This window comes from Chanodichthys erythropterus, chromosome 3, assembly GCF_024489055.1.
Source record: "Chanodichthys erythropterus isolate Z2021 chromosome 3, ASM2448905v1, whole genome shotgun sequence".
Classification (NCBI taxonomy): Eukaryota; Metazoa; Chordata; class Actinopteri; order Cypriniformes; family Xenocyprididae; genus Chanodichthys; species Chanodichthys erythropterus.
In genome coordinates, this window is record NC_090223.1 from 62,390,672 (window position 1) to 62,415,749 (window position 25,078).

The 25,078-nt window shown below is 37.3% G+C and overlaps 2 protein-coding genes and 1 pseudogene across 3 annotated transcripts; 1 reads left to right on the plus strand and 2 right to left on the minus strand.

The window, feature by feature from the left end:
- Positions 1-25,078, minus strand: part of LOC137007702 (uncharacterized) — a 1,237,067-nt pseudogene that overhangs the window by 1,048,956 nt on the left and 163,033 nt on the right.
- Positions 767-4,291, minus strand: LOC137006525 (uncharacterized). 2 transcript variants are annotated; one of them, XM_067367361.1, is made up of 5 exons: positions 3,744-4,291; positions 3,523-3,663; positions 3,017-3,275; positions 2,244-2,300; positions 767-1,895 (listed from the first exon to the last, which is right to left on the minus strand). In XM_067367361.1, exons 1-5 carry the CDS (start codon positions 4,278-4,280, stop codon positions 1,234-1,236), a joined length of 1,656 nt encoding a protein of 551 aa, XP_067223462.1. In that variant the 5' UTR covers positions 4,281-4,291; the 3' UTR covers positions 767-1,233. The 2 variants fall into 2 exon arrangements, with proteins under 2 accessions (XP_067223462.1, XP_067223470.1); XM_067367369.1 differs by lacking the exon at positions 2,244-2,300.
- On the plus strand, positions 17,963-23,945 carry LOC137014230 (gastrula zinc finger protein XlCGF57.1-like). The gene is made up of 3 exons (XM_067378431.1): positions 17,963-18,006; positions 18,527-18,680; positions 22,870-23,945. Exons 2-3 carry the CDS (start codon positions 18,527-18,529, stop codon positions 23,943-23,945), a joined length of 1,230 nt encoding a protein of 409 aa, XP_067234532.1. The 5' UTR covers positions 17,963-18,006.

The window sequence follows — 25,078 nt, forward strand, 5'->3', positions numbered from 1 at the left end:
GCCTCAGAGGTGTAGAAATACTTCAGAATTAATGATGACGGAAGGGGGCGCTAGAGAGCAGCACATGGCGTAGGATCCGTTCTCACTTAGCTCCGTCACACTTGTTTAAATTAATCATTTAAAACTTTGTTGCTCTTGCTAAATTTGATCACTCAGCATAATTAACATGCTGATGATGAATAAATCTAAAAAGACTGTCAAAAAGGCTCGTCCTCGTCAGCCGACACAGTGGAAGGCACTCTAGCAAGTTTATCAAAAGAGAATGTATCTCTGAAGTCCAAGGTAACGGATTTAGAGGCTAGATCTCATTGACAAATTATCAAGATAGCTGGTCTTTGTGAGAACATCGAGAAGGGCAACCCCACACAATTTGTCTCTGGCCTATTGCCTTCACTATCGGTAGAAGCTAATTTTCCGTGTAACAAAGGTCGACAGAGCTCACCGCATTGGCTGCATCGTAAACAACAGCACGCAAGTTATGATTGCCAGGACACATCATGATACTGTTAAGACAGATACTGCGGCTCGCCCGTAACCAAAGCCCGCTCTCTTTTGATGGGAGTCTTATCAGTATCTTTCCGGACTTTCCAGCAGAGTTATCTTCCCAACGCAAACTGCTTGATGGTCCACAGGAGAAACTAAGGGCTAAAGGAATAAAATATGGCCTGTACAGGGTATCTGCACATTTTTCAAGTGCAAATTTAAAGACTTTTAAGACCTTTTCAAGACATCTAAATGGAAAAATTAAGACTATACCACGGCAAAAAAAGATAAATACGACAACTTCAAACTGTTTTCTGTAATAGTTTTTTTTACTAACTTTTGCACACATTTGGTGAACAACAGGGTGCATAAATGTCAACTGTTAGATATGCAAACAGCTTAGATAAGCCAAGTCTTGTGTTTTGGGCCTGCAGTTGCAGCCACTGTAGCAGCAAGGAGAAGACTGAGTTACTGGAGCAAACACCTTGAAACATTTAAAAAAATATATGAAAAAATAAACGGCAAATAGTACCAGTTGGACAAGAACCGCAGCTGGCATTATATGAGAAATTAAAACTGTATAAAACTAGCCCTAATGTAGAGGGGGATCCTGCACCTCAAAATGTACACCTCAAAGTACATAAATAACACAAAATATCCACTGCAAATGGTAACAAAATCAGTATAAAAAAAATTATAAAGATAAAAAAATAAAGTGCCATTTAAAAAATAACAAATAAGATTGAGGTGTTAAATTTTTTTGAGCTCAGAGAGTTTGTCCTCAATTTGTCCATTTACTTCCTTCAACTCCTCCTGCTTCTCTTTGGCCCGTCTTCTCATTGTGTTAGACTTTGTAATCAGCGTAGCCATTTTGGAGCCTGCAGAATTTTCTGCCTGTTCTGCCATTCGGTCAGCGTCACTTTCAAGTGACTTACAAACCTCCTCAATGGACCTGTTCTTTTTCTTCAGCCCTTCCAGATCATCTTCAATGTTTTTCCTCTTCTTGGACTGTTCCTCTTTTTTCTTTTTGCGTCTTTCCTCCTCTAAGTGCTCCCTGTAGCGACTGCGTGCCGAAGCACAGTAACTGATGAGCTCCTTGGTCAGAGGCACTTCCGCTACCCCCCCACAAACTTTAACATGGTCACAAATCAGCCTCTGGGTGATCACTGTGTCCTCCGCCATATTACATGTTTCCACCTCTTTATTGGTGGAAAACCCACGCTCAACTTCTGCCTGTCCATGGGACAGAAGAAGAAGTGACTGACAAAATGTCCAGAGTTCAGGGTAGGACTGAAGATATTGCTGCAAAAATACATCCACTCTTGACTTCTCAGAGGGCCTGAAGGACAAGAATTCAACAGCTTTGGCCTCATTAAAAAGGACCTTTTCAAACTGCTGTGCAATCACATCACCTGTAACAATGCACAAAAAAATATTTTCAGTACATTTTAAGAAAAGTATATGATAAACAGGTAACACTTTATAATAACGTTCATTTGTAAGTCATTTATAAGTGGTTATTTAATGATGAACTAATCATTTACAAAACATTCATAAATGATTAGCAAGTGTTATTCTAACATTTTATGTATGTTTTGTAAATTCTGTTACAATTCATTTACAATTGATTAGTAAATTATTAACTAATCATTTACAAAACATGAATATGCGTTTAGGAAGAATAATTTATACTTTAGATTAGGGGATGCAGAAAGTGTTGTAAATGGATTTATTCATTCATGTTGAACACTGTTACTTACCTGTTACAAATGATCTGTACGTGTATACAAGCCAACACTTTCTGCACCCTCTAATTGCTACATACACACAAAAAATAACAATTTATTAAACATTTATGAAATGCATATTCATGTTTTGTAAATGATTAGTTAGTTAATAATTTACTAATCAATTGTAAATTACTTCTAACTGAATCTACAAAACATACATACAATAATCAACATATCACTTATTAATCAACTTATCACTTATTAATGTCACTTATTATCACTTATTAAACTTATTAATATCACACATTAATAATATTAATTATTAATGAACAATGTCATGTTTCGTAAATAATTAGTTAATCATTTACTAATCACTTCTAAATGACTTACAAAATATACATAATATGTAGTATATCACTAGCTGATCATTTATGAATGTTCTGTAAATTATTAGTTCATCATTAACTAACCACTTATTAATAACTTACAACTGAACGTCATTATAAAGTGTTACCCAATATGAAAAGGCAAAGTTACTTTCTTGTAAATAACATGCAACTTAACTGTCCCATTGTATCAGAAATGAACCATAATTTTAAGTCAGTGTACAGGATATCAAGAATCTCTGATCACTGAAATCACAACATAAATATACTGATCTAATACACCCTTTCAAACCATGTATTAGTTCATGTGTTAATGTTCATACCATTCATGATGTTGATACAAATGAGAGGAGGTGTCATATTAAGATAATAATCTATTCAATTCCATTCCATTCTATTCTTATTCCTATCATTTACCAGCAGATATCCCGCCTGACAGTTGTTTCTCTTGCACAAACTTCTGAATGAGGCACTTCATTTTCTGAAGGCACTCATCAGGGTTGGTGCACATTTGGCCTGGATCCAAGCATGTCATGTTGCGGACTATGGCGTACTTCAGGGGGCACTTATCAAGAGCCTTCTTGCACATACTTGAAAGGGCATTCTGGCAGTCTTTCTTAAACTGCAGGACACCAAGCTCGCTTACACCGCTCTTGGCCCCTGCTTTTGTGAGTTCCTGACAAAGAAAAATGGTTTGTAAAATCTCCAAACTTTCTCTAGATGCTCAGCAGTAAGTTAGCATTAACTCAGCTGTCCAGATTAAACTATTTGAAAGATATTTCAAAATAAAAATGGCTCTAAAACATCCTCAATTAGCCTGACATCTTTGACTTGACCTCACATTTCCCTGTCATACATCTGAAGATGAGTCATTAGTAAATTTTTCTGAATGGTTAATGTACTGAATATACTGGATGTCTCACCTTGATGACAGCTGCTGCACCCATGCCTATGTCTACATCCTTTGGACTAAGCCAAAGCTTGTGGTCAGTGACTTCAATCCTTACCAGCTTATATGGAGTACTAGGCAGTGCATCAGGCTTCATAAATCGTTTGAGAAGACTCTAAAAATAATTAATAAGATTAAACCTGTTCTATGTCCTGGCCATTTAAGTGTGTTGTGAACTTTATGATGAATAATTACCCTGATCAAATCCTCCAGATCTTTGCACAAAAAAGGCATCATTGGAGCATCTGTCTGGTATTTCTCCAGAAAAGGTTGGAAAGCTCTTGATATGGCCATGAAAAAATGGAGCTTGGCCTGCAGAAGGGGATCCAGTCGAGCCTCAGAGAGGGTGTCATATGATGATGTCCCTGGGTTCTTCACCACTTTTGACTTCACCTGGTCCACAAACTTCTCAATGGCGGGCCAAATCTCTATTGCTCTTTGCACAGTTGGCAAGTTCTCAAGCCACCGATGACCACAGAAGGGTAAGGGGAATGTTGTTGACGACGTTGATGAAGTGAAATTTTCTCTCCTGGCTGGGGCATTGTGAAAAAGATAGTGCAGAGATTTAAGCACCTTCTGTATCTGCCACACCTCAAATCCACTCTTGAAAGCATTATGGAGGGTATGTAGACCACAACTTCCAACAATTATGAGTTGAACCCCCCCAAATTGTACGCCATGCTCCTGCTGTAGGAGGTTCACAAATTTCCAATTAACAGAGGGTCCATCCATCGACAAAGAGATCATGTTCCTCAAGTTGAGATCTTTGGTACACTCCTGAAATCACGAAAAATATAAATATAAATATAATATATTATATATTATATATAATAATATAAATAAAGCCAACTTTATTAACAATAACCGCCATGTTATTTTATTAATGTTTTCATTTAAGTGTTCACTCAGATACGGTTTATAACAATATATTACAACATGTTAGTACAGGACATTGCTTTAAGATAAAGATAAGGGCAAGACATATTAGCCTATGTGATATGCTTTTGTGTCAAAATGACTTGAGATTCTTAAAATAGAAGTATAATTGTTATAAACAAACTATTTTACTTATTTGCAGCATAGGGTACTCCTGGCTTACTTCCAGGGCAAGTGTTATTTTCCCTTCATCCACTAGATGTCACACTTACCCACCATCACAAATATTCATTGCAAGGAAAATGCTTGATTACAGCGAGATTTTTTTTTCTATTCTAAGGAGCATGAAAATTATATAAAAACACTATGTCTACGCATTTTGGTTAGTAAAAGACTAGAAGGGGGATTGCTTACCTTAAAATGTTCCAACAAATCCTCTGCTGTAGAATGGCCCATTAATTGGGACCCAAGATAGCGCGATTGAACGTGATGAGTGCCAGTCTGATCAGTAACCCAGTGTCTGACATGCAGGTCCAACTGTTTACTATTTGTTGCTCTGTTCATGCTTTCGTCAAACATGATGACAAAGTTTCCCTGGTTTATCCGTGCCACAAGCTCCTTTTTCACATAAGGAGCAATGCCAAATCGCGCAAGATAAGCCGTCTTGTCTCTGCCACAACTAAACGCGCTCACACACTCGGAGTCCGGGAACATCGCCTGGAAGACTGTGTGAATGTCATCGTTTGACGTGTAAGATTGGTGGCGGCTAACTGTGCGTAAAACCCAGAGCACTTCTGCCTTTAACGTGGCCGTGTTAGAGAACGTACTGAAGGCAGAGGTAGACGCAATAGGCCGACTAGTAGCAGATGTAGGCCTACTTGGCTGAGCACTGGGTGATGGCGTTGTAAACATTTGAATAGGTAAACTACCCGACTGATCCGCAATGTAGCGCTTGTGTTTCTCGCATTTCGCGTGAGAATCTAGGGCTGTTTGACCCATTGTCCCCAACTGTATATTTTTTTTGCAGAGATCACATCGCGCCTCTTTCAAGTTGGCAGTTTTCTTCAACCAACCCTTATATTTATCATCCTCCAACCACCTGTCGTTAAACAGACATTTGCCCATAATGTCGCTAAGCGCTTAACTAGCTTTCCAAACTCCTCCTCCCGCTCACTCGCGTAGGCTAGGCTACCTGCATATCTCTCACTCACAGTCAGTAAGCTCTCACTCAGCAATCACTACACTTTCTCCAGTAGCCTTCTAGTTGTTGATCTACGAAATGCAGATGACACCCGCACAGAACAAATACTGCCCCCAAGGTACGCTGGTCAGTTAGAAAATTGCGTCTAAAAAATACACGAAACCGGACGGAGACATTTCACTCGCTCGGTCCCATGCGGAATTTAATACCTCCCTTGCGAAAATTCAAGACATTTCATACAATTTAAGACTTTTTTAGGCCTTAAAAAACGAAATTTGTATTTAAGACTTTTTAAGACTTTTTAAGGATCCGCGGGGACCCTGCCTGTAGTACCCTGTACATCATGGTAGGACTTAATTCCTAGCTGCTGGTGGCCTGCATAATCCAGATTATATATATATTAACGGATCAGTTGGGCCGAAATTAGAGAGGTGCATAAATTAGACAGGTGCATAAATTTGGGCACCCCAACAGAAAAAGCCTCCTTTAGTAGGAATAACAGCCTCTAGACGCTTCCTATAGCCTGTAATGAGTGTCTGGATTCTGGATGAATGTATTCTGGACCATTCCTCCTTACAAAACATCTCCAGTTCAGTTAGGTTTGATGGTTGCCGAGCATGGACAGCCCGCTTCAAATCACCCCACAGATGTTCAATGATATTTAGGTCTGGGGACTGGGATGGCCATTCCAGAACATTGTACTTGTTCCTCTGCATAAAGGCACAAGTACATTTTGAGCAGTGTTTTGGGTCATTGTTTTGTTGAAATATCCAGCCCCGGCTTAACTTCAACTTTGTGACTGAGTCCTCAACATTATTCTAAGAATCTGCTGATATTGAGTGGAATCCATGCGACACTCAACTTTAACCAGATTCCCAGTACCGGCACTGGCCACACAGCCCCACAGCATGATGGAACCTCCACCAAATTTTACTGTGGGTAGTAGGGGTGCAACGGTTCAAATTGGTCATGGTTTGGTTTGTATCATGGTTTTAGGGTCACGGTTTCGGTACGGTTCGGTATGTGCTGTGTTTAGGGAAAATAGGACTACTGTCAAATAAAAATAAAGAAAATAAGAACAAACAATCAAACTACAAGCAAAATAAACAGTGCTTTTCAGGTTTTTCAGGTATCTAACAGTAGTTTTCAGGTACAGAAAATGGATTAGTAAACAAATATAAAATAACACTGCATATTATCTTTACTGTATAAAATGAATAAAGATTAATCATTATTGAAGTTACAAAAACTATTCAGTCAAGAGCAGTGAGTGATTTCTTTGTTATTTGTTGTTTGATTTAACATTAAAAACAGGCAGCAGGAATAGTTTTTTTTCCCTTTAAGACATGCACAATCCAGTAAATATACTGTTACACATGCGCTGTCTTTCTCGACTAATATACGTTCCGACAATGTTTGCTAGGATACTCGCCAAGACGGGCATGTTGACATAATTTTGGAAAGAATTTGGCCGCTGAAGCACAAGACTTGAAAGAGAACTCAGTATTTGCGCGCTGACTGAAATAAGCGTGTGCGCGCTTCGGATGAGCGCACACAAATCTTCTCACAGCGCGTGCGAGTTCTCTTTCATGTCTTGTTCTTGAAGGTTTAAATCAGCAAGGCTTACATTAGTTTAATTTAAACACGGATAGCAATGTGTGCTGTTCAGGTCTCACCTGCGCTCACGCGCTTCCACGTTGCTATTTTAAACAAACCATATTAACCAATAGATGTGTTGTTATTCGAGATGGACCGCGGTGCAAGTGCGTACCGAACCGTAAGTGGAGAACCGTATGGTTTGATTTTTTACCGAGAACCGTTACACCCCTAGTGGGTAGTAAGTGTTTTTCTTGGAACGCTGTGTTCTTTTGCCACTATGCATAACGCCCCTTGTTATGACCAAATAACTCAATCTTTGTTTCATCAGTCCACAGCACCTTATTCCAAAATGAAGCTGGCTTGTCCAAATGTGCGTTTGCATACCGCAAGCGACTCCGTTTGTGGCGTGTGTGCAGAAAAGGCTTCTTTCGCATCACTCTCCCATACATCTTCTCCTTGTGCAAAGTGCGCTGAATTGTTGAACGACGCACAGTGACACCATCTGCAGCAAGCTGATGTTGTAGGTCTTTGGAGGTGGTCTGTGGACTGTTTTTGACCGTTCTCACCATCCTTCGCCTTTCCAATATTTTATGTGGCCTGCCACTTCTGGCCTTAACAAAAACTGTGCCTGTGGTCTTTCATTTCCTCACTAAGTAGAACATAGAACAGTAGAACAAAACATTAGAAATGTTTGTTTTTTCTTTTATTTTGCACATTTAACAATACCTATGTGTCTACTTATTCATTTCTCATTTTACCCTATGGATTATTTCATGCTGATGAGTTCCCTTAAAGGTGCCATATAATTGAAAATTGAATTTATCTTGGCATAGTTAAATAATTACGAGTTCTGTACATGGAAATGACATACAGTGAGTCTCAAACACCATTGTTTCCTCCTTATGTAAATCTCATTTGTTTAAAAGACCTCTGAAGAACAGGCAAATCTCAACATAACAACGACTGTGATGCAACAGTCGGGATCATTAATATGTACGCCCCCAATATTTGCATATGCCAGCCCATGTTCAAGGCATTAGACAAACCAGAAGTAACATCTGGATCTGTGCACAGCTGAATCATCAGACTAGGTAAGCAAGCAAGAACAATAGTGAAAAATGGCAGATGGAGCAATAATAACTGACATGATCCATGATATCATGATATTTTTAGTCATATTTGTAAATTGTCTTTCTAAATGTTTTGTTAGTATGTTGCTAATGTACTGTTAAATGTGGTTAAAGTTACCATTGTTTCTTACTGTATTCATGGAGACAAGAGCAGTCGTTATTTTCATTTTTTTAAACAATTGCAGTCTGTATAATTCAAAAAACAACTTCATTCTTTATAAATCTCTCCAACAGTGTGTAATGCTAGCTTTAGCCATGGAGCACCATCAAACTCATTCAGAATCAAATGTCAGACACAACATGTAATTTTCACACCATTTCATCTGCCTGCGATTATTGATTTCCAACCTACACCTGAACCACAAATGACAAGGTGAATATTTTCACTGGTTTCATCAAATATTATCAGTTCACTCAGTTCAAAATGTTTTACACACCTCCCCTGCTGACTTTCCTCCATATGACACACACACACACACACACATTAAATTATTATTTATAAAATAATTATTTTTTTGCCTGATTTAATGTTCAATTACTGCTGTTTATGTTCAGGTATGTTAAAATGTAAGTAAAGCACTTTTGAGCAATAAGATGCTCAAAGATTTTTTTTTTCATTGTTCTCTATTCAGAAGTAGATGTTGGGTTTAATGTTGCACAAAATATTCTCTATTTCTGTAGAGCTGGACATTTTAGGATCAATAAAACGATGAGAATAAAACCAACCTGTTTGTTCCTCGATATCTTCAATCTTCATGTCCTCAGTTTCATCTTTAATAATTATCTTCATATCTTCAGTCTCATCTTTAATAAACTCAATCTTCATATCTTCAGTCTCATCTTTAATAAATGCCATCTGTAAGAAGAGAATAACAGAGTTAATGGTCTATGACCTGTTAAAAACACTCAAAACTAACGCTGCATATTAATAAACACTTCATATTTAGGCATTTATTATCTACATTTGGTATTTAGTGAAATATAGATATTTAAATGATTACACTTTGATGAAAACATGTTTAGTTTGTTAGTGTTTGTTGTTCTCGTTCATGTTTGAGCAGCACGTGTCGTGATTCACTGAATCATTTCTCAAAGTGTTTGATTCAATTGACTCGGAGTTGAAAAGTTCAGTTTCTCCATCATTACTCTCCAGAGACTGAACTCGCGTTCATGATAAACTGATTTATGATATAAAGAGAGAGAAATGAGACGCAGGTTTACTGTTTCTCATCAGTGGATGAGTTTTATTCACACAAATATCCTTCATTACAGTTAAATAAAGAATCACAATGTTACATTAGATAGTAAATAAATTCATTTCACATCGCTTTAAAAAACTGTAACAACTACAAATCATTGAACTGTTTCTATCGATTAAAATAGATTAACTTTTTAAAACTTCTTCAGCAGAATCACAGCAGATGATCGCGGCGCAGTCTTATGACGTCATGTCGTCACTCCAAAATAAAAGTCCTGTTCGGACGCTGCGTTGTCTATAATCACAGAAGTGCATAGAAATCTAACTATTTTACCAGATAATCTTTGTATTGAAATAAAAACTGTGACAAATAAGATACAAAGAAACATGTTAAACAGGTTGTAAGAGTTCATTCCCGTGTCCGTCCAAACTGAAACACAAGAGTTAGTTTATTCAATACCAAAAAAATATTGCTTAAAGGTTCAGTAAAATTAAAAATGAAATCTTTCACAAACTTATTTCATTAAATCAAATCAATTTTAATCAATATTTGATTAAATTGATTAAATCAATAACAAGTAAAGTCTTCAATGTCAAGGGTCATTTGTGTGAGTTGCTGCCTATGTAGTGATTTAAATTCTGTGATGTGGACGCTCTTAAAATGGACTTTCTGGTTCTCTGATGTCGAGTCTAGAGCGATCAAACACACAGTTGTAAACGTCAAACTTCACAGCATGCAGAGTCCTGAAGGTCTGCCCTATTTGCCACAAACACACACGCAAAGCTATTTACTTTTTGCAGCAAGAATAGATTGTGAGAAAATATAGAATATTTGTAATGTTTTGAAATAACATTGTGCAGGTTCCCGAAAGACGTTTAGTAAATTCCCACTACTGAAGGTGAAGTGTGTGGGAATATGTGGGAGCAGAAAGGTTCCTGAAGTGAAAAATGCTTGCAGATAGTTACCCTTTTTATGTATATATGTTTTAAATAGGTATCAGATTGTGCAGCGTGCCAGGCAGCCAGTCATATTATCAAACAGGAGGTGGAGTATACCCCAATCAAGGTAGGTATTGTTCACTCAATCAACTGTCTGTTTTTTTACATCTAATCTTTACATCTAAGCAGATCCTGTGGAAAGGAAGAAAGTTTTTGTCACGTTTCCGTCACCTGCTGCTTCCTCTCACTCCTCACCAGAGGTCTCATTTTCACCATTAAGACTTTTTTATTGCACACATGCATGCAGTCACTTCACTCTGGACTACATTTCCCACAATTCCCAGGAACTAATCACACACTCTCCCATCAGTGACACTTTATAAGCTGCACTCAAACACACACACTTTGCTGAGTATTGTTTAGCCCTGTATCCGACCTTGTCTCCGTGTTTCCTTGCCTTGCCTTTGTGTTTGATCCTGGACTGTTTTCCTTGTTTGATGATCGTTTGCTGCCTGTGTTTGGATTACTCTTTCTGTTAGCTGGTGTTTGACCTCTGCCTGTACGACTATGCTCATTTTAATAAAGCCTGCATGTGGATCTCCAACTCCGTCGTGTTGGAGTGGGTTTCAGTGTATATGTGTTATGGTTGATTACGTGATGAAATGGCCACAAGCCTATCCTCTTCGTTCAAAGACAGCAGCTGAGGTGGCTGAATGCATCGTTAAATTCTTCCATCAGTTTGAAAAAATGTTTCTGAAACATGTTAGTGTTTTGATCTGTGACAAAAACGAACTTATAAAGAATTTCTTTTACAATCATATTTCAATATTGGGATATGTTATATTATGCTCTTTATATTAACAGATAAACAAGAATGTATGTGTGCTTGGAATTAAAAGGAGCCTTTGTGCACTGTACCATCCTCAAATGAATGGACTGGTAGAGAGGATGAACGTTACAATTCAAATCTGGTCTGTTTCCTTTTGGCTCAACATTGTCAATCAATTCATGTTGTTGGTTTTATGCATTTTATAGCATAAATATGCAACTATACGCCAGTGAATTAGTACTGTGCAATACAAATTGCATTAGTCTGAAAGTTGAACATATTTGTTGAATACTGTTTGTCTTAACAGATGATCTAAGCAGCCTGTGCTTTTATTATGGGATGCAGGAGCAGGGTAAAGCACAATGGGTAAATTGTTTACATTCCTAAATGTAAAAAAAAATTTAATGGATCGTTCCCTTAGTCTGGGTAAACCCAGCCTGATCTGCCGGCGATTTGATTTCGCTCGGCAACTCAGTCTGGAAACCCGTGCATTAATTTCTGCTGCGCTGTTACACTTTTGCGGGAACCAATCACAGACTGGCTTATCCACCTTGCTCGCTATTGGCGGGTATAACACGATGACGATAGAGAAGCGACGGCAAGCAGGCCGACCGTCACTCCAAAATAACAATGCACAATCACAGTGACGCCGATTGTGTTAAGCATTTACCTTATCTGAGAGAAATGTAGCAGAGCGTTGATCCGACAGTCTCTTCATAGGAAGATTACAAACGCGATTGATGACACACGACGATTCTCTGCTGTTATTTTGGTGGTTTGCTTCACGATGTGAGTACAGGACTCTTTTACTTCAATGCCCCTTGATGGTAGACAATATTTTTATTATTTGCTCTATATGTTTTGTCTCCCTGCTTCTTGAATCTTGCGCCGCCTGAGCTGACTGGAATTCTTTTTGGTTGTCATGACAATGACGTAGTTTAGGGCGGCTATATTCCGCGTTCATTTACACTGAACCAGAACAGTATCAGAGTCGCCTTTTAACCTCTCGACGATGCTGAATGACTTCTTTAGTTAGCAAACAAATTGCTCGAGTGGGTGTAAATACCGATCACTTTCATGTTTTTTTGCACAACCTGCAAAAATCGCTCGATGCCATTGCTGCTCCTGCAAACCGCGGATCAATGCTACAAACCAATAACGTTACAAACTAACCCTGCGTCTCAATTACCTCCCTAGTTCCCTAGGTCGTGAATCAGAATATCATGCAAGTGAATGTGGCTGATTCCCTGATCAGTGCCCTGACTACTGAACTAGGGCTGATTGAGACACACAGTAAACCTGTCTGGAGTTTTTGCATCGCTCTGCAAAGTACGTCACCCGGATCATTGATCTGATTGGTTGAAGGACTATCCAATTGTGTAACTAATGCTGGTTGATCACGCCTCTTGTGCAGTAGGAAATACATAGCAAACTCCCCAGACCAATGTTCAATTTTAAATTGAGCTTGGTCTGGTGATAGCCAGACTATCGTTCCCCTGGTATTCCTCTTGAATTTCTAAGGGTTGCCATAGTAATTATAACAATTTTCTGTATCATCAGCATCTACTAATAAAGGCACGATTAATATTGTACTCATAGTATTGAAATATATGATTACTTTCAATTATACAACATGTGATTTAGAAAATTCAAATTGTTTTCAGAGCAGTCAGTTAACAGTCAGTTACACATCCCTTTTTTCTCAGGTTTGCTGTGATGGCTGCCAAAGATGGTACCACCATGATTGTGTGCAGAGGCCTCCTTTGGATAAGGAGTACTTGTGTCCTGTTTGTAAATAATTTTGTCGTCTGCCCTGGCTCTCTAATCCTCCTCAGTCTCCAGTTTATGTTTTGTAGTTTGTATTTTTTCTTTTTGAATACATCCTGATTGTTCCCAGGTGTGTTTTGTTTGCCAGTCATCCCTTGTATATAAATACACATTTTGCCACACGTTTTGTAGTCATTTGTGTATTTTCTAGATTACTTCCTGGGGCCCGTTTCAATAAGGAGGTTCAACCAACTCTGAGTTGAAACTTGAACTCTGAGTTGACTTACTCTGAGATAGGAAACTCTGAGTTTTCAGTTTCAGAACAGCTGAATTGAGTTAGTTCAGTTGACTCAGAGTAGGTTGACTGAGTTAAGCGCGTGTCCCATCATCAATGGAGCTCCGATATTACGATTCACCATGGCAACAGCGTGTGACAAAAGGACTTCCACATACTTCTGAGTCAATGCAAGTTTAATTCTTATCACAGAATGGTAAGTTATTGAACTAATATTCATTTTCATGGTATCCCACATGCAAAAAAAAAAAAAAAAAAAGTGTAAATGATTTTAGCACTCACACGTTTACATGCACCCAAATAATCAATTTGTAATCGGATTGACTGCTCAATCGGATTGAAAAACGTTCATGTAAACACCTTAATGGTTACCATGTTTCTATTGTTTCACATTATAATGTTGAGGAAAAACAACAATATAATGTGTATGATTATATTCTCAGGTGAGAAAACAAGTCCCGCTGAGAGACGTTGCAGAGACACAAAGATAACGGTGTTAAGTGAAGTTTCTAACAGCACTTTGTGTTTTCTGTTCTTAAACCCCCGACAAAACTTAAAGGAAGCATTTGTCTTGAGATCATGAAATGCATTTTGCTATCATATACGTTATCTCGCTCTCACTCGGTGATCATCTGTGCTTAATGGTACCTGCACTCGCGAATGCAGTGATGGACAGCTGTCCTCATTCGACTGGTGTTTGGATTTGATGTGATTTCTCAAACTCATTTTCATTAATTCATTTTATCAAAAGTAACTCCATTTTGTAAGATCATTTTCATCTAAGTATTTCCCAACATCGCGAGGCAGACGACGACATTAAGTGATCAAATGTACTCAACTTATTAACACGACACACTCCACACCACCACACAGTGGATTTAGTTATAACTGCGAGTTTTAGTGGGATTTATCATGGATTCACTGCATTTACGGCCAGCAAAGCAATATTGTAAAATTTGAATATTATTTTTATTTTTCGAATATTAATTACAGATCGAATATTCGTGCACACCCCTACAAGCTAGCCGGTTGATTCCCTGCTAATTTCAGCAGCTATTCTGACGCTTTTGTAGTATTAGTTCTGATTCAGAAGGAAATAAAAGGATAGAAAAAAAACTAAAAATATTCCAAATTATTATGGAATATTAATTCTCCATTTGCCTCTTCCCTGACATCATTTTCAATGAAAACCTTTGGCCTAGGCTATTTCATTGTATTTTATCCAGACAAAGCAGTATTAATTATTGCATTTGTCTATTTCAAAGATGTCAGGGAAGAGGCAAATGAGCATTCTTTCATGCTTCGCTCTGAAGGATCAGCTCCCTAAAAAGGTAGCCAGGTCAGAGAAGGAGACTGTGGAGAAGACAGTAGTGGAGGCAGTAGATGAGTCAGTGGAGGACACTGTGGAGGAGACAGCTAGGGTGTCAGTAGAGAATGAGTCCATGGAAGAGACTGTGGAGGACCAAGGCCCATGGTTGGAAAAGCAAAACCAGGAACAGCTTGGCCCTAGATGGAACTCTGTCATCCATCCATCCAACACCTACAATAAACAACACTAACCATTATCTCTCTCTCTCTCTCTCTCTCTCTCTCTCTCACACACACACTCACACAATCAATCACTTACACATTAAAATGCTGAATTAAATAAATATTTTTTTATTTGTATGAATTTGTGTCATTTTTCATATCAGACCCCCGTCCCCACCCAAACCCATCGCTGCCGCCGAAATCTCACACTGAACTCAGTTCAAAATTTGAGAGCCCTGCCTTCATTCTCAAACACCAAGTAACTAAATTAGGATACAATTATGAGTCATTCGCAAACTGTTAAATATGTCTTTAGTAACTTTCTGGATCTTTAGATCTCTGAGCCATCAGATTTTATGAAAAATATCTTAATTTGTGTTCTGAAGATGAACAAAGGTCTTACGGGTGTGAAACGACATGAGGGTGAGTGATTAATGAGTGATTAGGGTGAACTAACCCTTTAAAACAATCTTCTCATAAACTAAATTATAGTAAATGTATCTGTGGCCTATATATACTAAATATACAGAAACTGCACTGCATAAATAAATAAAATATAGATTAATCCTTATTAAAGCTACAATTTTCTCTAATCTTTGTTCTTTTGATTAACATTGATGTCAGCCACTGGTTTATTAGGCTGCTGTCACTTTAAGGTTAGACACTGGCGCATATGGCACAGATCTGACGTGCATATCATTTCTCTTTAAGTTCATTTAAGACGTTATTTCACTAATTTAAGACTGCTCTTATGAGAATACTCAACAAAACAGACATTTTGGTATAATTCTGTGTGTTATTGTTCATTCAACCATGAAAGAAAACTCAATTCTGGTGAGTCACATGACACAACATTCACCTGGGGCACGTTCAAGCTCAAACCGGTGCGCAACGTTTTGATATGGTTTCCGGGTTGAACGACATGTTTCCTGGAAACGGTGTGCAACAGGTTTGAGATACGTTTTCTCTTGTTTTGTGGGTGTGTCAAAAATCTCTGCCCAATCAGCATCAACATGCATATAAACCACGCGGTATTAAAGAGACATCCTGCACAATGGGTATGAATGTAACATAAAAGTACTATACATATTTATATATTTTGCTATTGTATTTTGGAGTTACACTTTCATAAACTTTTCTATTCTCCTCTGATTATATAATGGTAAATATTACAATATCAAAGCACAACAACAGTGATCAGAAATAATGATAAGCCTAATACTCACAATAAAAATAATGTAATATAACCTTAGATATTCTTGGGCATAAGAAGTCAAGTCAAGTCACCTTTATTTATATAGCGCTTTTTACAATGCAGATTGTATCAAAGCAGCTTTACATTGATAACTGGTACATAATTTTTGCTGCACAGCAGCTCTTCAAGAATAGTGTCAATGCAGGCAGATCAAAGCACTGTTGAATATCAAATGTCAAGTCAAATGTCAAGTGTGTGGATTATCCTTCACCTGAAATGTTTGTCTTTTCATCTTGAAATGCGAGGCAAATGTTGGTTCACAATAATTAGAAGTTTCCACAAATCCCTTCACTCCATTGGGATGTTCTCTTTTATTCTGGACGGCAAGGGCAATGACTGTAACATCGAGTGTATTTTGCAATATTAAACACGTATTTATACCGACTTCATCAGGCTCCGAAAATTATTCAAAAAGAACACAAAGAATGGCCTTCTCAGCTGCCATAGTTGCAACTCCTGCGTCATCAGAACGGGGTGTTCAACGCACCACCGTTTCCGTTTAAAAAACGTTTTGCAACGTTTTGTCGGGGCTGAACGCAGCCCTGCAGCACGTTTCTCTTTTGTCTTTTTGCGCTTGAATGTTTTAAAGGCATTTGCATGAATAAGAGCGTGATCATATAACGTAACGCTAGTAAAAGGATGACAGAAAACATGCTAAATATTTTTAAAATTCAACTGAAAAAATAATTTCATGCATTAACATGCTAATTTTGACAGCACTAATATTAATACATTAACATTAATGCATCTATTATTAAAATTTGTATTTTAAAATTAATTTTGTTTTTAAAATTAATTGTCATATACACTGTTAACTTTAATGTGCATGATATAGGCCTACTTATTAATGTCATTGTCACTTTGGACAAAAGTGTCGCTAAATACCATAAACATCAGTCAAGTTATTATACTGCTGACTCTAGCATCCATTTCATTATCAAGTGTAACCTAAACAATCATGTCTATTTAACTTCACCTGCTGGCCCAAGAACCATCACTGATTCTGCCTGTTTCTCGCTGTAACAGACTCTGCCTGCTCACGGGCTTGCTGCTCTGCCTCATTTTGGACATTATCTTCAAGTGTATTCTCACCTTCCTCAGACCTACACTCCCCTGTGCTACATTTCTTCTTAAAAAAAATTAGAGATGCTTGTTGATTTTCTCTTCATCCTCTGCAAATTGACATAGTACAGTGTGACTAGCCATAGCTAGTAAAATAACTTTGCAGCTTATTAGCACCTTATTAGCTAATGTTAATTCAGCACTGTAAAAACTTTACTGAGGAACATTTAGTTGGCAAAAAAGTTAACTTTAGAAGCAGTGGTGTAGTGTAGTTTTTTGTAGTGAGTATTCTGTGAAGTCCCGTTTGGACTTTGTTTTGTTTTGCACCATTTCCTGCTAATCATAGTCATCATGCATTTGAATTCACTAACTTGAAATTCGATTCAATATCAGTTATTTTGGATATACTGTATATCAGGTACAGTACATGGCAAATTTTCTCAAGAAAAAAAATCTCTCAACTAATGCTGTAAACTACACATTCATATTGAAGGGTAAAATGAACTGATTTGTATACAAACTTAAACTACGTAGTTTAATGTGTTTCATTTCGGACACATGAATGAACTCTGCTTTATGAACTCATACAACCTTTTTTACCATGATTGTTTGTATCATGTTTCTCACTGTTTTGATTTTATTACAAATATTATCTGGTAAAACAGTCAATGCACTTCTGTGATTGTAAACAATGCACCGTCTGAACAGGACTTTTATTTTGGAGTGACGACATGACGTCATGAGACTGCGCCGAACTCAGGCATCTGCTGAATAAAGGTTTGTTTTAAGAATTGAATCTGTTTAAATCTATAGAAACAGTTAAAGGTTTTAATATTTTTTTACAAACGATGTGAAATTAGTTTATTTACTATCTAATGTAACATTGTGATTCTTTATCTAACTGTAATGAAGGATATTTGTGTGAGTAAAACTCATATCCACTGATGAGAAACAGTAAACCTGCGTCTCATTTCTCTCTCTCTATATATTATAAATCAGTTTATCATGAACACGAGTTCAATCTCTGGCGAGTAATGATGGAGAAACTGAACTTTTCAACTCCGAGTCAATTGAATCAAACACTGAGAAATGATTCAGTGAATCACGACACGTGCTGCTCAAACAGTGAACATGAACGAGAACAACAAACACTAACAAACTAACTAAACATGTTTTCATCAGTTATAGATGCCTAAATATTAAGTTTATTAATTTGCAGTGTTAGTTTTTTTTGAGAATTTTTGTCTAACATAGTCATTTAAGACCATTAACTCTGTTAATTATTCTCTTCTTAAAGATGGCATTTAAAAAAGAGGAGACTGAAGACATGATGGAGTTTATTAAAGAGGAAACTGAAGACATTAAGATCGAGTTTAATAAAGAGGAGTTTGAAGAAATAAAGATTGAAGAAACATGCAGAGTGAAACATGAAGAAACTGAGGAACAAACAGGTTGGTTTTATTCTCACAGCTGAACTCAGTCATTTGATCATTATTAAAATGTCCAGCTCTACAGAAATAGAGAATATACAGAAGTATAATTTTACAGAAAAGTGTCTTAATTCACTCAGTCAGTTAATTCACTCAAGTGGACTTACTATAGAGTTAGAGTTAAGGTTTGGTTACTTGTAATTAAGCATTATTAACTCATTACTGTAGGGAGTAAATGTAGTAATGTGTAACTACATCACTTTAAAGTACAGTGCATTCAATCTGATTCTGGACCACAAAATCAGTCTTAAGTCTCACAGGTATATTTGTATATTTGGGGGCACCACTACTATTTTAGTTATGAAAAAAAAATAATATATAACTGTTAAGCCAAAACTAATTCATTTAAAGCTAAACTGAAACAGAAACCGGCGTTATAACCTACAATTTGGCACAAATTCAAATGTTTCCATATTCACGATTTGGAGGCTAAACTATATTATTTAAACACTTTTATTGTTCACATACTACTATAACTTTGCACATATTTGGTTGAATGTATGTTATTTTTTACAATTAACAGGCTTTGATGTCAAGTTACTAAAACTGATATATGTTGTGTGTACGTGAGGCGCCGGCGCATTGGTCAACCATTTGCTTGAGATGGTCACCCGTTTTCTCAGAAGAGTATAGATTCATATAAAAATCTCTAAATGCGTTATTGATATTCTTATTATCATGGAAAACATTATCATCTGAGTCAACAATGGTGGCGATAAATTGAGATGCTGCACGTTGTTTTGCAATATATGCTAAAAATCTCTCAGGCTTGTCTCCATGCTCATAAAATCTTTGTTTAGAGTATCTTATTTTCTTCTCCGCATCCACAGTGAGGAGACAATCAAGAGCTGCTCTAACAGCTTGTAACTCTTTCAATAAACCTGCTGAGGGAGATTATTATACATTTTTTCCTTAACCAATAACTGACTCTCTAAGGCCTTTTGATTAGTCATTCTTTGATGTTTTTTAGAGGAGGTATGTGAAATAATTAGACCCCTTGCATATGCTTTGCAGGTTTCCCATAATAAAGATGGTTTAACTGTGGATAAAGAATTAATAGATAGAAAGGATTTAAATTCAGAAGAAAAGTAAACTAAAAATGTGCTGTCTCTAAGGGTTGCAATATTAAGTCTCCACTGTATAGAACAGTCCACTGTATTCCTAAATTGAAGCTCCATAGTGACACTTGAATGATCTGATAGTAAAATACTTTCTATATAACAAGATCGAACTAAGTGCATATCTGTTTTTGACATAAAAAAATAATCTAATCTTGACTGACAGTTATAGGAGGTAGAAAAAAAATGTATATTCCTTATCAACAGGGTGAAGAGTTCTCCAGACATCTACAAAACCAAGATCTTTACAAATATTCTAAGAGATCTCTCCTGAGCAGTTAAAGACGCAGAGCTATGTGGGTGTCTATCTATGAGGGGATTCAATACACAATTGAAATCTCCACCCACAACTGTTAAATCTGCTGACCTGGCAATCAAGTCCAAAAACACTTTTGTAATAAAGTCAGCTGGATGAGCTGGAGGATAGTACGTTTAATATGAGAATAGTTTTACCTTGCAAGGCACCTTCAATAATAACATAGCGACCATCCCTATGTTTAATACAGTTTAAAATTTTGAATGGTAAATTACGTTTAATGAGTATAGCAACACCTCTACTTCTAGATGTAAAAGAAGAAAAGTATATCTGCCCAGAAACACCCTGTTGTAATTTTAGATGTTCTATATCAATTATATGAGTCTCTTGTAAAAGAGCAATTTCTATATTTCTTTTTTTCAAAAAAGCAAGTATCTTTCTCCATTTTATAGGATTATGGATACCTCGAACATTCCAAGTACACATCCTAAGCACTGACATTCAATAATGTAAAGACAATCAATACAAATATAATACAGATAATCACAGAATATGTTCCTGTAAGTATAACCTTAAGAAATCTGAGCTTTAAACAAAAAATAAATAAAATACCAATAAAACACACAAAACTATACAAGGGAACAAACCTGCCAAACATGCAGGAAGAACTATTCCTCCTCTTTTCTTGTGCAGGCAACTGCCTACCTCCCCAAACACAACTCACATCCTTGAACATAGGGTAAACACCAACCTCATCACGCTCTCAGTATCACGATACACGTCTTCACTCAGCGAGTTATTTTGTTTATGTGACACATAACTGTTCGGGAAAGTTTATCAAACTAGCCCAGGCGCTCAATGAAAGCAAGTCACGTCATCTGGTGAATCGAAGCGCTTCACCGTCCCGTTTATGGTCAGCCTCAAAGTTGCAGGATACAGCAGAGCATATTCAATCTTCATCTTCTGCAAAAGCTTTTTAATATTGTCGAAAGCCTTGCGTTTCTTTATCACCATCGCAGAAAAATCGTTGAAGAATGAAATCCTCGGTCCAGCGTCTGTGCTCCTTTCGGGATCTGTACCAACACGACGAGCTGCGTTTAACACTCGTTGCTTGTCCATAAAATTATGGAACTTTATGATGACAGGCCTGGGTCGTTGCTTAGGTCCTGGTAATGCCGCTAAAGAGTGGTGAGCACGATCAAGCTTGATCCATCCTGCTTTTGTTTCAATCTTTAAGTAATCGGGCAGCCACTTTTCAAAGAACTGCACCGGATCACTGCCTTCCGTTCCCTCCAGCAAACCGACTAGCTGCAAATGACACCTGCACCCGCGATTCTCCAAATCGTCGATGTGCGCTGACATTTCGCTCACTTTCTTTTGAAGATCAACCACCGCTCCCTGCAGGGATTCCGTTGAATTTTCCACACTGGCGATTCGTTCCTCCGCCTCGCCCACTTGCTCCACCAGGGCCTGGAACTGAACAGTTTGATCGTTTATCGCGGCTAGAACAGTATTCACTTTCTCATCTATTACCTTCGTAATGTTTTCAGTTAGTTTGTCCAAAGCTTGAGCAAAGTTAGGGTTCGAACTCTCCTCTTCGTGACTCTTCATGCTCATGTCGTCCATATTAGCATCATGCTCGTCGCCGTTGATAGTCGAACTTTTCGGCTCAATCTTCTTAGCTTTGGGCATTCTGTCAGATCCTTTTGAAAAATATTGATCTAAAGACATGGCCATCTAACCAAACAGAATGATTTCACTGAGTGAAAATATAAATTAACCGAATATTTGAACTGATGTCAGGGGAGCTCGCCAAAAGACGTGTCTACTCTACGACGCCATCTTCCTCCCCCTATTTTTACTGATTTAAAATAGACCAAACAAACACATCGAATTCACAGGTCAGTCTTTTGAAATTGTAGGTTTTGCTTGTCAAGTACTTTACTACAGAGCAAACAGGAAGGCTGCCCATCTCGCTCATTAACAACTGATTCTTCCATTCTTCTTACCTTTACTGCTGATGCTGCGACTCTTCTTGTTTGCATGTGTTCATTCATTTTATGTTCCACATTTAGTTTTTCTCCTTTAATAACAAATTTGACCATTTTGAGGCTTAAATTTACAAAATTAATGGCTACTGTTTGAATTCTTCCTAAGTGCGCACTTGTGTTTGTTTCGTTAACTGAGTGATTGCGTCATTAGCCTACATTGCCTGATGTCTGAAAATAATAAATACTCACCAAAATTATTTTATATGACAAATAAAGCATTATAGCTCATTTACATTTATTTAATTCACTGTAATTTAAATTTTTAAACAAAAATAAATTGTATGCTATTATTTTTTTATTTTTAAATTGTGGTTGGCATATCGCTCCGCATATAGGGCTGCAGGTTGAGAACCACTGCTCCACATCCATTCAAACGCTTACTGTGGTGAAGTGTCGCTTTGCGCGACTCACTGGATGTCATGGCAACTGAATCACGGAGGAAAACTTTAAATATCTCGCCTTCGCTTTAATTTCAGACCATCTCCAAAAAGACATAAAACACTAAACAAATGATTTTGACATGGGTTTATCAAAGTAGGAAATCCAGACTTTTAATTCCTTACACACAATTACTGCTGTTGAAATACGAAATGGAGGCGGGTCCGGATTGAATTCCCTCCGGGTTCGGATCCGGACCAGAGTCCGGACTTTGAGAAGTGCTGTCATACATGTTGATTTTGATGCTTGAAATGTCTAACTTGTTTTTTTGTCTATTTTTGTCCTAGACCTAATGGCACTGAGAGAGGCGAGTCATGAACTTAATGAAAGGGATGAAGAGAAAATTATAAATTATAATTATAATTTAACGACTAAAGAAAAATCAACAAAGTTTTCCTTACAAAAAGGAGCTCTAAAGACTGGAACTAAAAGTTATTTCACATGCCAACAGAGTGGAAAGACTTTTGATCAACATAGAAACTTTCAAGTCCACTTGAGAGTTCACACTAGAGAGAGAGCCTTCACTTGCCAACAGTGTGGAAAGAGTTTCATACATAAAAATCACCTTAAAGTTCACATGAGAATTCATACTGGAGAAAAGCCTCACACCTGCAAACAATGTGGAAAGAGTTTCAATCAAAAAGGAAGCCTTGAAATCCACATGAGAAGTCACACTGGAGAAAAGCCTTACACCTGCCAACAGTGTGGAAAGAGTTTCATTAGAAATGAAAACCTTAAAGTCCACATGAGAATTCACACTGGAGAAAAGACTTTCACCTGCCAACAGTGTGGAAAGAGTTTCATTAGAAATAAAAACCTTAAAGTCCACATGAGAACTCACACTGGAGAAAAGCCTTACACCTGCACTCTGTGCGGGAATGGCTTCACAGAGGAACGAATCCTCAGGCAACACATGAGAATTCACACTGGAGAGAGCCCATTCACCTGCCAACAATGTGGAAAGAGTTTCATTAGAAATGAAAACCTTAAAGTTCACATGAGAATTCACACTGGAGAAAAACCTTTCACCTGCCAACAGTGTGGAAAGAGTTTTAATGAGACAGGAAACCTTAAAATCCACATGAGAATTCACACTGGAGAAAAGCCTTACACCTGCCAACTGTGTGGGAAAAGTTTCAGTCAAAAAAGACACCTTATAGTCCACATGAGAGTTCACACTGGAGAGAGCCCATTCACCTGCCAACAATGTGGAAAGAGTTTCATTAGAAATGAAAACCTTAAAGTCCACATGAGAATTCACACTAGAGAAAAACCTCATACCTGTCAAGAGTGTGGAAAGAGTTTCAGTCAAAAAGGAAACCTTATAGTCCACATGAGAATTCACACTGGAGAAAAGCCTTAAGCTTTGATTCATTATTTTCTAAAATCAAAATAAAATTGAACAGCTCAATATTGTAATAAATCAAGGTCAACATAACAGCCTCTTAAATGTTAAAAGCGTGAAACGCTCCTATGCCTTCTCTATAAGTTGTTCGCACATGATGTCAGTGCTGCACGTGAAATGCGGCAGGTGGGCAAGGAGTGATTTTACTATATAGGAATCAAAATACCTATTTTTTGCATTGTTATAGTTGCTCAAATCTATCAAACCGAGAAACCACAATGAGCATTTACCATTTATGTAACTTGTATAGTTTTTTTTTTACTTTTTAAAATATCATTTTGTGTCTGCTGATATTGAAATGAATATGGAACCTGCTTACTTTATTTGTTTTTGACTTGGTGAAATATTAACATTCTTCATGGTATCGTTTGCAGGGAAGAGAAGATATTTTATCCCATTGAATGATTATTTGGTGTTTTCACTTCAGTTTTGTAGAATTCAATTTACAATGTTGATCTGGTTAGCATGAGAACTGTGTCACTCGCTGCTGCTTCAGCCATCATATGGTAGAAAATGTCAGAATAAATAAATGTGTTCAACAAGCTGACAGAAGTCGATCCATTTCTTTGTTGGTAGGGTGTAAATATTCACTTTCCCATATGTCCATGGAGGAGAATCGGATGGGCATTCAGCAGACAGACACCGACATTTTTATATATATATATATATATGTTGTTGTTATATATATATATATTGTTGATATATATATCAACAAATGACGACCAAAATCAAACCCATAGAATCTTGTGAAGTTTTTTTTAAGTGGCTGTGTGCAGTGGCTGAACAATTTGTTATTTTTATGTTGATTTGTTACACGCATGCTACACAGTAAAATGCATATATCAGAGAGTAATCAAAATGGCTCGGGGAATTTATGACTCTGGATAATCTGTATTTTTTTTAGAAGAGAGATCTCGACTCTTAACTTTACTAGTGCATATTACTAGTCTTGTGGTAAACAATTAGTCCGTGCAAGTTAAAACACAGAAAAAATTGTCTGTAATCTTAAATCAAAATCTGTTTACTTCCGTTCTGAAATGGCTTTCCTTCTCTGATTACGTCAGTGATTGGGTTGAAATATAAAATTCCCT

What these genes read in the sequence shown, in the direction of transcription:
- LOC137006525 (XM_067367361.1), bottom strand. Translation starts at nt 4,280, where the DNA reads ATGGATGGACCCTCTGTTAATTGGAAATTTGTGAACCTCCTACAGCAG. An exon ending in GTGCAGCAGCTGTCATCAAG is followed by an intron (nt 3,276 to 3,522) that starts GTGAGACATCCA and finishes TTTCTTTGTCAG; the next exon opens with GAACTCACAAAAGCAGGGGC. An exon ending in GTACAGATCATTTGTAACAG is followed by an intron (nt 1,896 to 2,243) that starts GTAAGTAACAGT and finishes GCATTGTTACAG; the next exon opens with GTGATGTGATTGCACAGCAG.
- LOC137014230 (XM_067378431.1), top strand. Translation starts at nt 18,527, where the DNA reads ATGGCATTTAAAAAAGAGGAGACTGAAGACATGATGGAGTTTATTAAA. An exon ending in AGAAACTGAGGAACAAACAG is followed by an intron (nt 18,681 to 22,869) that starts GTTGGTTTTATT and finishes TTTTTGTCCTAG; the next exon opens with ACCTAATGGCACTGAGAGAG.